Here is a 13,853-nt window from a genome sequence, read left to right as displayed (position 1 = left end):
TCAGGTATTGCTATTAACTGAAAACATCAGTGTACAGCTTTTGTAGCACAACAAATTAAATTTAGATATATTAAATTTAGTTTGAATTTAGATAACTTTTAATTCTGACTTCTTGAAGACCATACTAATACACCTGGAAGGCAATAACCGACATGCTGGACAACAGTGTACCGTATGTATTATTGAAGCATAATTGTTCTATTACTCCAGAGATCTTAGGGCTTTTAGAAGTTTAAATCCAAGTTTTAAGTTCTGCATTTTGACCATGACCGGTTTGGAAATGGTGTCTTCTTTTCAGCTAATTGAATCTTGATTGATTCCATAATTCCCCAGCACGATTCCATGAAGTGATATACATATAAGACTGTATTGTAATTATATAGTCATCTGGAAGCTTCCTAAGAGACTAATGTAACTTTGTCACTAATTGCAACTCTGTCCAGATGTTTGTGCATTGGAACCTCTACTTTTATACGTTCTAATTCTAGCAAGAGTTATGCACTCACTAAGGTTAAAAACTGACCTCTTTAAAGTGGGAAAGTGAATCCAAGTTAGTGGTAGCTTTTTAACAGTAAAGTGATAAAATTTATGAAATGTACTGTGGATTTTTAACCTTTATCTTTGGGGAAAATGGAAGAAAAGAAGGAAGAAGAGAAAAAGAGCAAACTATTTATTGAAAAGATTGTAATAGAATACTGAAGGCATATTTCACCATGCTTTGTTGGTGACATTATCACTGAGAAAACCAAATTATTCCTAAACCCCACATCTGGATAAATTTGGAATCTGAATCTTTGTTAAGGGAGGCAGTCACTTCTGGAATTGCTAACAAAATCACTTTCAATTAATGCTTCTACTATTAAAAATAGCCTGATGGAGGAATGGTGGTGTTAAAATGCTTATCAACCCTGTCTGAATATTAGCAATGAAAGAAAGCTAGTATGTCCTTCCGAAGTAGAAGAGAGCATGAAGGGGTGAAGTTCCCAGAAAAGCAAAGCAAATGTTGCCTGAGGCTGCCTGAGCCTTGATGAGTGAGGTAACTGCTATGCTGTTGTGAAAACTTGCACTTTCTGTTTTTTTGAGTGAACATGATGTGTGGAGAGACCAGATTTCTTAAGTGTTCCCTGGCTAGGTACTCATGTCTGTGGCACTCTGTGCAAGAAACTGAGTAACACCTCACCCAGCAAAGAAATTCCAATTTGAGACTAGGATTCATTAAGAGATTTGAAATGCTCTCTAGTGGTAGCAATTTCACCAGCCATGTGGATTTTTTTTTTTTTTCCCCCACCTCTAGCTAATGAGAATTCAATCCATTAGAGCCATAGAAATAAAGGCAATGTAGCACACTTGGTAGCATCTGTAAAAGATTCAAGAAAGGAAGAAAGATGGAGGGAAGTCAAACAAACAAGCAAACCCCACATGGGAAAAGAATGTAAATTTAACAGAACAGAGTAGGGAGCCAAAAACATTTTTGTGAATCAAGTATTTTTTCATCCATTTATGTACTTGTCCAGTGATCTAGGGAGGAGAGCAGTCCAGGTTTGTGGTATTAGTTGTGGGCTTGAATCTGGACGGTTGCCTTTCCGCAGAGACAAGTGGAACAAGACTTGCGTTTGGGGTCAGTTGTCGTGAGTAGCTTCGTGTTCCTTAGGATGTGCTGAAAATGTAGACTTCCTTCTTGCTTCCCACAGATTAAAGACAGTCTGATTTATCTTAAATCCTTTATTTGATCTCAAGTCAGACTGAATATTACACTAAGTGTGAGTAGGATTGCCTAATTGCATACCTTTTAAGCTGTCATTGTAGATGGGTCAGAATAGAGCTGGATAGTGGTTTTGTGTTACGAATGAGGAGGACAAATCTGACAGAGCTTCCCTCTGCCACCCTCTAATTCATTCTAATTCAGTTCTGTTCAAGGAATATATTCACATGTATCTGAGTTTCCAATAAATTATATTTTGTCTATTTTTTTCTACAATTAATTAGAACAAAATCAGAAACAGAGTAACAATAATTATACCTTTTTTTTTTCCCCAAGGTTATTGCAGTTACATGCAGTTAGGTAAATTTGTTGATCTGATTTGTGATGACACTGATAATTTAAGGGCCAATATCAGAAAACACATTGTATTTACCATTCATGACTTTAAATTTCTGCCTATCATTTCTAATAAATTGTAGCTACTTACAGCTGTTTTGAATTGACCCCTGATGGTTAATGATTTTAAGATGAAAAGTGAGGTGGACCCATTGTTAAAAAAGGAAATTAGTTTAGAGAAGGAAAATTAAAATCCTTTGTTTACAACATAAAGCATCATAGAGGATTGTTACTAATAGAAGTATTAAGTGCCTCGTCAGATTAAAATGTTTAAAGTTTTAAATATCTGAGATAGCCGTCAAATGTAGCTGCCGTCTGTCCTTGACAGAAGCGCCAACATCTGCTGAGATGCAGACCTGTGACCTCTAGATAAGTTTCTATACACAGAAAAATATTTATCTTTCTACTATGACCTTCCGTGCGCAAGACATGAGCCATGGATTTGTTTCCTAGGGAACTAGTGACTGAGGAAAATCTATAATTAGATCTGTGGGTTGTTTGCTACAAATGGGAATTGGGTGCTAAGCAGGATCTTAAAGTATCCAGAAGTATTACGCTGACGTCATGTAATGGAACCAAATTTTTAAAAATGCCCTTCATCATGATATTTCTTTTTTAATATCTTCAATTAACATTTTTAAATAGTTTTGATAGAGTATTTATTCCTCCAGATTCAATTTAACTGCAAAATATTTTCAAAAGTCAAGACTCGGCAAGTTGCTAGTTAAAGCAAAAATAAAATTAGACACAATCTTCCAATAAATTTCTTCAAATTAAACTGAATTTTAATTTCCAAGAGTGGTTTTAGGTGAATCATTCTCACCAGCTCCATTTTTCTCACTTTACTACTCCTATTCAGTTTCTCAGGTTGGCTCTGCAACTTCAGTGTCTTATTCTGCAATTCCAATTACCCTACCCGGCTGGAAGTTCCCACTTAATCCAGATCTTGATTTCTTTCTTTGCTGCATGCATGGATATAAAGATAACATTTGTAGCTAAATCCCATGGGCAGTAATTGTAGCTGCAGGGAGAGGAAGAAACTAGGTTTTTTATATTCCCCAGACACCCCGGGGCAGATTTCAGTAGACCTTATCAGCAGATAATTTTAGCCTGGGCACAGTGCAGCTGAGATGCTGCTGCGTTGCTTCTGGTCTGGTGCTAGATCAGTGTCTTACGCTTTCTTGGATGCTGCAAAGTGGCCTTGAGTAATAAGTGAAGACTTTGATCTTGTTCAGAATAGATAGTACTGTGAAATACTTGGAAAAAGGTACTACAAATTGCCTCTGTTCTCCTTTTTTTCCCTCCCATTTCTTTTTAGACTTAACTACATATGTAGTGATCACACATTATGTATTCTGTCCTGTGTCCTGAATTTTTGCAATTGGAAACCCTTAGATGTTGTAATGTTATCTCTGCACTTCTGCCTTTTTAGATCAGTGATAAATTTGCAAAAAAACCACCTCTATGAATCCAAATAATATTTTTTTAAGACATTTTTTGAGTCCTTCTTTAATATTGTCAATCACAGTCAAATTTTCCCTAGCAACTAACCATAGCTTTTGAGCTAGTCTGTCTGTCACTCAAAAGACAGTGGTCCTCAAATGCCTTCGACTAACATCATTTGTTGCGAGTTAGTAAATTAAGCAGCATTTAAAATATCGTGACTAAATGGCTAACTGAAAGACCAAATCAGCCAGTGAAATATCCAGGCCTTCTCTGGCAAGTAATACTCTAGGTCATTTTCCTTTGAGATTATGAAAAACTGTGTTTATAAATTTTGTGCTTTCAGCGGGAGGAAATTGCTGTGTACGGAATCCAGAGTTTGTAGATACATATGTGAAATCGACTATTACTTAGGAAAAAGGGAAGCGATAATTATCTGTAATGAATTTTTTTGCTCTTTATAAATTCAGAGTAAAAGGAAGCTGAAGGATTACCTGCTACAAAAGATAATGAACACGTCAAGATGTGCATTGAATTGCCTTACTTCGATCTGTGAGCAAATGCTCGCTGTTAGCTATTTATATTGGTTAAATCCTCAAATTTGGTACAATTGTAGATGAAGCCTGCAGGCCCCGGTGCTGCAACTGATTCTTCAAGGGGAATTTTTGCATCTGTGCACAGCTACAATAATGAACCTCAGACTGGAGGGATCCACCAGTGCACAGGGCTTCCACATGCATGAATTATTTTGTTTCATTTGGACACCTGTGCATTCTACTACAAAGCTAATATGAATTTTTTAAAAGTTGATGCATAATTATGATAAAAAACCATTATGTTGAGAAGATTTTTTTTTTTTGGTTGAATATCAAATATCCTATTTGTGTTGATTATCCTAAAAAGACCTTGAAAAATGAGCACTGATGGTGAAAAAAACTCACTAGTTTCTAATATATTGTCATTTTCCTACGTTAAGATATGTTGTTGAAATATTTGTCTACGGAATTTACTACCCTTGGCAAATCCAGATTTAGAGATTATAGTTTTTAAAACATTGTATTTGCCCTTGTGTAAGGAAATAACAGCTGTTATAGTAACTTCTATAGCAAGCAGAGCCCCAGACCAACAAAATTCTTAAACATACTGTCTCTGTTTCAAGCAATACAAGTTCTATTTCCTTCACATATGTATTATAAAGTTCTGAATATGATACCTGATGTGTTCATGCAGTTTTGTTTGGATTGCTTCGGGCAAGGAACATTTGTACCATTTGCAGCCCTCAATCAGTCTTGCAAACATGCATCGAAAACACGTTAAAACTGTGTGCTTTAATTCTCACAATGTTGTTCATAAATTTGACACTTCCTGACAGTTTTCTATGACAAAGCTCAAAGTTAAGATGCTAAAACAGACCCTCTTGAGAATATCAGTGTATGGTATTTTCATTTCCATAATTCATTTAATTTCAACTCTTTATTTATTTATTTATTTATTTATTTTTCATTCCCATATTATGTCTCTGATAGTCGGTCCAAAAGTTTGCACATTCAAGGTATTAGCTCACCCAGTACTCGATACTTGAGGAATTTTATACAGCTAGTAAAAAGGTTTCAGTCTACAGATGAACTATTGTGCATAATACATGTGTTCCTGTGGGAGGAACTTTTTTTCTGTAATTCATAAGATTTTTAAGTCAACCAATGTAAAAAGTAATGGCTAATCTTGTAATAGTAGTTTTACCCAGTGGTCACTGAGATTTTAATGCGTACATTAAAATACAAAATTCAGACACTTTCCTGCCATGTGTTTCGACCAGTTAAAACTGAGTCTTGGGTATCTAATACAGAAAATAGTTCTATTTATTTAAAGTTTAAGATAACTGAATTATATCTTTCTTTGCTGGGTTAAATTAAGTCTAATATTTATATACTTTTCTTTCTCTGGGAAATATTTTTAGGACTGCCAACAGCAAGTAAAAAAATTTGTAGTGAATGACACAGAAGCAATGTCTGCTGTACTAAATGTAGTTTTTCCTCAGCTTTGGTTCCCCCAGAAAACAAACTCTTCACCTTGACTTTGTGTTCCTTTACCTTGGCTGTCTTAGGAGTTTGGGTCAGTGTTGATATTCTCATTGCTGGTCACATTTTCTTTTTCATTCTGTGCTTGTGGCTCTGGAGTGCCGTTCCAGTGCAAGAACAAATATTAGAATTTAAGTGATTGATTGACTGGCTGGTTTAAGCTTTGCAGTGAAAGCACATGCTCTAGATCTATACAGCTTTGAAAATCTTGCCTCATACATAGGCTGGAGATTGAAAACTGGTCTGGAAATGTTCTGAAATTTAGGATTATGATATTGCCTGCATTATTATATTGCATAAGTATCTTTAATTGCTCAAGTTCTGTTCTGTTGCTTACTTGAATTTTTCAAATATTGCTCATACTTGTCTATATTAATTTAGGTTGTGTTTTGCATAACATACTGAATGGGCATTTGTTCAGATGTGTTTTGATAATATAATGAAGCTAATAGCAAGGCTTACTACATTTGTGAACAAAAAAAAAGCGTTACCTAAAATACATAATGTCATATATAGTGTGTTGGGTTTATCCCTAATTACCACGAACAAAGGGCGTAGTCACTTAGAGAAGCTTTATAATTTCTGTTACCATTACTCATGTGAATAAATCACCTGATGTTCTTGGCTATCACCCGTATATTGAATAAATTCTGAAGAAAGTCCTATCAGAGAGAAAGCAAAGGTCATTTTTGGCCAACATGTCTCGCTTTGTCAAAGAGCAGAATTTGGTTCCCATGATTAACTAGTTTATCTAGTATTTAATTAATGAAGATAGAGTTATTGAGAACAAATAGGTTTAATAAATTATTGAACTCAGCAAATTGTATAAACTGCTTTCTAACCATAGTTCTTTATATATTGAGCTTATAATAAAGAAGCAGTTTCTGTTGGTTAGTGCTTTTGAATAGTGATAGGAATATTTGGCAAATGTTTTAGTTGAAAGACTGATTCAGTTCAGAGCAGATGGAGCCTTTGACTGTAGAGAGCGATTGTCAGTATGGCAGGACAGGAAGTGTCTGTTTAAATATTTATATAATATCTAAACAATGGGCCTAAACCATTATTTTGTTCTTGTGGAACATAGTGATTAAATGAAAAAAATAGGTAATCTCTAAATATTCCATGGATAAATTTCCTTCCTAGGAGGCGAGGGGAGGGGGAAAACACCCAAAACAAACAATGCCCCCAAAAATAAACACCACATGAGAAAGACTGTGTAATACCGTAAAGATACGCAATACCGAAAGACAGTTCATACCGTACTGGGGTATGAACCAAATGTTCTGTCTGAGGGTGGGATTTTTTTTTTCTAAAAAGTGAAACTACTACGATGCATCTCTCAATTCAGATAGTGCCCAGAACTAAGAAATTATGGAAGTGGTTGAGGCAAACACTTCTTAGAGAATGAAACTGGTAAACTAGGATGGTGCTGTTAAGGATAGATTTGCTGGGGTTGCAGAACTGTGAAGTATCTCTCTGGGGACAGTGTGCTTTTTGTACTTCTATTTCTCCTCTTCTCTTGAGAACACTCTGATTTACTTTTGCGATAAACCTGTAACAACAGGGGAATCACATTGCTGAAATGAGTTTAGCTGGAAGGGATACATAATGTCAGCTGAAAAATAGCATTTGGTAAATATGTTTTGGCCATGGCTCAGCAAAAAGCAGATCCTGTCAGCTAAATAACATTCTGTTTTCTTGAAAGTGTCTTTTAGTTGAAAAGTAGTTAGAATTGTACAGTCATTGCATTTTTGAAAAAAAAAAAAAAAAAATGGTTTGTCTTGTGTGCTAGATACGTGTTCCTGACAAGGCGAGCATGGATCACTTTGGTTTTCAATACATTTATTCTCCAATGCACCCTTGACATAGGAAAGTGTTATCAGGTGTGGGGAAGTGAGTAATGTCTATGTCTACATTTAATACTGTTCTTTGGGTCCTGGGTGAGGAAATAGCCTTCAAGAATCTATATTATTGTGGGATACTCAGCTGACATCTATTTTGTCTATGCCATCTGCCCATGCAATGTCAAGGCCCTTCTGAATTGTGAGAACAGAACAATAGAAAAAGAAATAGGTAGAAATTGGGAGACCGGATAAAGTATGCCTGCCTTATCCATATTCTCAGTAGGTGGGTGCTTAGGTCTGTGCTACCTTAACTGGACCATTTCCTAAGAATGTGAAGAGTCTTTATATGCGACACATAGCCACTGTCATATGGTGTAGACATTTGGGTATTAGAACCTGCACTGAAGTTCCTAAAGCTGTGAACAAATTACGGAAATAAGTGTTTCTGTCTGGGCTTCAGGTAGTAGTCACTGTGGGAAAGTAATTTACGTATTTTAGAAATGTAAAAATGACGTTCCAGAGTAAACATTCCAGCAGAAATAATCTGGCCTCGTTTTTCTCAGCCGGTAAATTGGGAAAGCATCATTCTGTAAATACATTGTAAGCTAGGAAATTTTCATATGAACAGTGCTGTGTTTATGACAGTATTCAGAATAGCAGTCTTGCCAGAGGAGATGTCAGACAATCCTCCTGTTCTTTCTTCCTTGCTCTTGTTGAAGCACCAAACCATATGGCAAATTAAGCCTGATTTTTATTAAACTTTTCATTGTACTGAGCTTAGTGTGAACTGGGAAATGCACTTTCTTTGAACTATGCAGCCATTATATAAGCATCTTAATTAGGAGATGTTAATGTTCTTCCTTACATTCCTGGGAGTATGTAGCTCCATCTTGTGGTTAATTAAACATTTTAAAGAATCATGCTTCTGAAAATTACTTTTTTTTTTTTTTTTTTTTTTTTTTTGTGATCACCAACGTTCTTGAAGAAATGATGCAGTGGTACATGAAGCATTTCTAACTTAGGCTTCTTATTACTATGTCAAGCATAAGTCGCCGTGCAATAACTAAATGCACAGATGGGTAAATAGATAGGAGAGAAAGGTCTGCCCATACTTGCATCATGAACGTGACTGCTTCCTGAAGCTTTAAAGAACCTGAATGGACACATCCAGTCATTTAGAAAAACACTCTGCTCTCTGGTAACTCTGTTGGTCTTATTCAGTATAAGCCAAAGAATGGTCAATAGCTAGAGTGAGGACGAGATATGGGACGTGTCAGCCCCCAGGAGAACAAATCTTTTCGGCACCACATTGGCTTCTCTTGTCATCAAACTCAAGGTTAAGATCTTTGCCAGATTCGGAGCTGAGAGGAAATTTTCCCTCCGGTGAGGTTTGCAGGGAGCCTTATTACTATTATTATTATACCACTTCTGCCTTTTTAATGTGGAGAAAGATCTGTATATGATTATCTGGAATCTTTCAGATAAATTCCTTTGCACAGCCGGTTATTAGTTTTGCTTTCTTTCTGTGGCTTGTTCCAAGTGGGGCATTGCACCTGTACTACATCTTAAATTTGTCATGAACAATTAGGTGATGTTGGATGGCCATGGTGGAAATGGCAGTTGTGTAGACATCTCTGAGATTTTTGTGCTGGCTTGTGGCTGGCTTCACGCCTTTCAAAGTACTGTTCTTATATTAGATGGGAAGGTGCACTTCTCTTGTAAATAAGTCTCACAAGTCAAGGCAGAAGACGATCAGTTAAGCTTTTCCCTACAAAAGTGAGCAATGGTCATGACGTTGCAAAATTGTAAGCATAACTTCATGTTAAGAAAAAACACGTATTTTTAGGCTTGATGTAAAAACCACCAGAGATTGGTCAAAAAATGAATCGAACAGCAGGTAACTTTTCAGTGGGAACCATTAAGTTTTGGTTTCATCACAAAACTTGGAGTTACAAAGTTACTTTGCCCTTTTGTCACCTGCAGTGTTGTCTGCCTCTGTGCTTTGGCATGACATGCTCAAAAATACATGAGAAGAAAACTTCATCCATTAGTATTTTTGATTTGGAAGGAGGAAGGGAAAAAAAAAAAAAAAAGCAAAACAGGTTTTTACTTGGAAATTTCTCTGTTCCCCAAAGGGTTGGAGAATTGAAAGTTTATCTCTGAAAATGCGGGTTTCCTGTTTCATAACTTGTGGCATTTTTTTTCTCAATTAAAATAAAGGAATGCTGATTATGGAGTTTAGTCAAAATCTAACTGCCCAATAATCTGCAAACCAGCATTGCTGAACCCACAGCAACAGGGCGCCAAACACGTATTTCCTCAGGAACATTGTTAAACACCCTGCATATTTATTATCTCAAAATGGGAGCAGGTCCAAATTTCTAAGGCCACTTTTTTCCCTTCCTCTTCCTGAGCTGTAATTCAGACCAGCATATAAATATTTGACTTACAGTTTCTGTGCAAATACTAACGATATAAAATTGCTAGAAACAAAAGAACATGAAACGGCAGAGGGAAGGAATGGTTTGGCAAGATTGTCAGCCTTAAAGGGCAAGATTAATTTATAATCCTTCTAGATTCTGGTGTACAAATACAAATTTGCAAAGCATGTAGCTTATATCAAACGCTGTGTAGCTCTGCAAATTTGCATATGCTACTGTCCCTCATGTGAGACTGCCTTGAAATAGGATTTTTAGGGTTTTTTTTAATTATTATTATGGGGAAACAAGGTAGTGATAGTAACAAGGGGTTTCCGTACACACACACACACACACACACATGTGTATATATACAAATCTACACATAAATTTGGAAAGTGGAGGAATTCCAACTGTGTGACTAAGCAGAGCTCTGGGCAGGATACCCAAATATTTTCGTGAGGAGTTTTTTCCCTTGGTTTAAAATCCTGGGAAAGAATGACTGTAAAAGGGAGGAGAGGGTGGGAACCACCTGAAAGCAGTCTATTTTGTAATGACTTTTTGATGACTAATAAAAAGGACTGACTAAATGGAAAAATGGAAAATAATGTGTGATGGCTATCTGGTATTGTAAGGGTTGTTGTGAAATAAGTGTGCTTTATGCCACTCAATGCAATATATCTCTTTTTTTTTTTGTAAGTCTATACCTGGGTGGGTTTTTTTTTGTTTGTTTGTTTTGTTTTTTTTTTTTTTGTGTTGTGTGGGTTGTTGTTTTTTTTTTTTTAGTTAAATTGATGTCAAATTGTAGACATAGAATGAATACTGTAGCAATGGAATAATAGAAATTTTAAGTGGCGAACTAGAAGACAGTAAAGATAAGATAGGAACTGGCTAAGGACACAAGTAGCTTTTCTGGGGTTTAACATAAGAATTTCACAGTGTTTTTCTGAATTATTGTAACTGTATTTTATATATTGTGTATTACCAATAACAATGTTTCATAATTATATACTATTGGCAGCAGTATACCTCGGCATTAGATTAAAGATCAAATGGTTTATGTAATTTTAGAATTATTTTAGAAGATTTTATAATATATCCTGTAACTTCTTGTTTTGTGTCATGCAGGTCATCACCAGTGAAGGGACAGAGGGAGCAAAGTTTCGACTCTCTGGTAAGGGAGTAGATCAAGAGCCAAAAGGAATTTTTAGAATCAATGAGATCAGCGGGGATGTCTCCGTGACCCGAGCCCTTGATAGAGAAGCAATTGCCAATTATGAGGTGAGTACTTGTAGCAATAGAATCGCTGCCCCTATGTTTATAATACTTTTTTTTTTTTTTTTTTTGAAGACTAAATTGCGGCTACTGTCTTATAAGATTTCCAGAAGAAACGTTTGTCCTTTGGAAATAGTAAATGTGTTTATTTTTACATTCAATCAAAACTCCACTCTGCTTTCTGCATATAATTTCTGTCATTTATCTTTAGTAGAATTACTGTCTGAACATTGTGTATGCATTTGATTGTGAATACAAAATTATGTTTGGACAAAAGAAGATCTTTTTGGGAAGTTGCGACTAAGGTACTACATGGTTATACTCTTTCTTCTTTATTGTCAAGCTGTCAATGGAATACGCTATTCAACTCCATTTTTAGTAATGGATATCTTTTAATAGAGATAAAGAAGATTCTGTTAATATGAAAATGTTAGCAGATACATCTGTCAGATATATGTCTCCCACAAAGATTTTACTAAAGATTCCTTTCCTTGTCAATAAATGCTATATTTCTCCCCACTGAAATTCTAACAAATGATTTCCCAAAGCTGCAAAGTAACTGCACCACGATGTCCTGAAATGCATAATATAAATAGAGCATCTGACAAATCATCTTTTCTGTCCATCTCTTGAAACGTGCTGTCAGATAAATTGTGTCTGGTTATTTTGTGAGCAGCAGAATTTAAAATGCTTCCCAGTTGGTACGTTTGCACGTTGCCACTTCTGCCCCAGCACGAGGGACTGACGTCCGTATCCTCGTGTAGCAGGGAGCGCAGAGCTCCAGTCCCTGTGGGGAACAGGCTCTGGTGACAGTTCTGTCTGATGTTCCTGACCTCTTTGTTTTGTTTTCTGCTGTGTAGTAACTGATATGTGTAGTTTCAATGCTGGAAGAGCTTGCCAGTTAGATGACTAGTCATACTAGCTCTAACAGCACTGCTAAAATTTACCATATGTTGGTTTTCAACACTTAAACATCTATTTCTCATCTGGGTCTACAGTGAAATGTATGTTAACCACTCGCATAGGATTTATGGTAGTTACTGGTGTCCTTCTTAAAAGAAAAACATTGCAGTTTCTCTTTTTAACACTGTTCCTTGTCTTCATTTACCAGCTGTTTCTTATTTTATCAGTGGCTTTCCACCTTAATGTGTTCAGTATAAACCTTGAATATTTTTTTTTTTCTGCAAAATCATAGTAGTCTTTTCAACCTAATGCATCAAACCACAAATGGCTCTCCTATCTGATCTGGCAAAGTATACCCTTAAATTAAGACAAAAACATTTCCCTCGAGGAGCCTTTCTGAAGCAATGCAAGCTACATACAAATAGCGCAGTGTAGATTATCCAGAGCAATGTGAATGTATATCCTAATAGGCTGTAGTGCTTCCTAACCTGTTATATAGCACTCTGCTCAGCATGCTCACTGGCATCCTGTTGTGCAAAATGTAGTTGAAAAGTTCTGCAGGAGAACCCTCAACTTGATTAGTCTGCCTCTGACTCCAGCCCATTGTTTTCCAATAAAGATGTATCACGGTGTCTGGAAGGCAGCAGGATTTTCCCCCTGATTTCCTTAGTACACCGAAAGACGAATTACATGAAAGACCCTTAAATTTCTCTCAAAAGTGTTTTTGTTTTCTGCTTTTGTTTGAGCCCCCCTCAGAAAAGTGTGCAGCAATTTGGTTTGTCCTCTAAAGAGGTTTGATAAAGAGCATCCTGATAGGAATTCTCTGGGTCAGAGTAAACCAGTGGATTTACATGACATGGTTTTATTTTGGGTCTTGCTACAGCCTGTTGATGAAACTAATAAATGATGCTCTGAAGAAGGGGCTTAACTAGAATATGGGCATATTGAATATTATTGAATTTCTTCTGGGTTGGTGAGATAAGCAGGTAGCCTAGAGCCCCTATTTAGTGGGAGCAAAGGGTGTTCAGTTGTACAAATACTCTCTCAAAAATAACGTCTTTGGTTTTCTCTCAGGACGAATAACACTAGTTGGACATTTCAGGCAATGGTAAATCGTTTATTTAATATTGAAAACGTAGATGTGTAAAAACAGATGAAGGTACTTTGTGGGGAGCCTTAAAATGGATTTTCTAGTCCAAATCAGTGAGGTACACCCCATCCAAAAAATGCCATTAATCTGAGTTCATATTGGACCCAGTCTTTTCGAATTGAAGAAGAGCAGAAATATTAGTGACTTTTCGGTTGCAAACAAAATCAAGTGCTTCTGAAAAGAGCTGCAATAATAGAAGTAATGGATTCAAATGAAGTTGGAATTCTAGTTGTGTTAAGTGTTGATAAGAGACTAGTGAATTGGGAAATGTTTGAATGGAGGGTCAGTGAGGACCGACTGAAAAACACGGCTACGGGGTAATCTGTTAATTCAAAACACTGAGGTCATTTTCAAAACGTTACATTTACATAGATAATGTATTCATAGGCAGAATGCTTTCATGCCAGTAAAAGCAGGAAGAGTTGTAGATATTGATTATCGTGTCCAAGATGACAAAATTTGCTGAAGAACTGTGCTTTGTTCTTCACTGAGAGTAGGGTAGGCTTAGAAGAAATGTGAACAATACTTCTTTAACTTTTTACAAGTTAAGATTTTGCTTAGACATCGAGGTTTTGGTTGGGCATTCCTTGGGTATAGGACAAAGCCTGAGATTGTAATGAAGTTGAATGTGTATTTCCCATCACT

The 13,853-nt window shown here is 36.3% G+C and overlaps 1 protein-coding gene across 2 annotated transcripts in view; it reads left to right on the top strand.

The window, feature by feature from the left end:
• Nucleotides 1-13,853, top strand: part of CDH13 (cadherin 13) — a 518,101-nt gene that overhangs the window by 226,545 nt on the left and 277,703 nt on the right. For both annotated transcript variants that reach the window (XM_026856742.1, XM_026856741.1), the window contains exon 5: nucleotides 11,009-11,161. In XM_026856742.1, coding sequence (XP_026712543.1) covers nucleotides 11,009-11,161 — 153 coding nt within the window. The remainder of the gene's footprint in view (nucleotides 1-11,008; nucleotides 11,162-13,853) is intronic.

This window comes from Athene cunicularia (assembly GCF_003259725.1).
Source record: "Athene cunicularia isolate RWA chromosome 11 unlocalized genomic scaffold, athCun1 chr11_part1, whole genome shotgun sequence".
Taxonomy (NCBI): Eukaryota; Metazoa; Chordata; class Aves; order Strigiformes; family Strigidae; genus Athene; species Athene cunicularia.
This window is presented reverse-complemented; position numbering and strand designations above follow the sequence as displayed.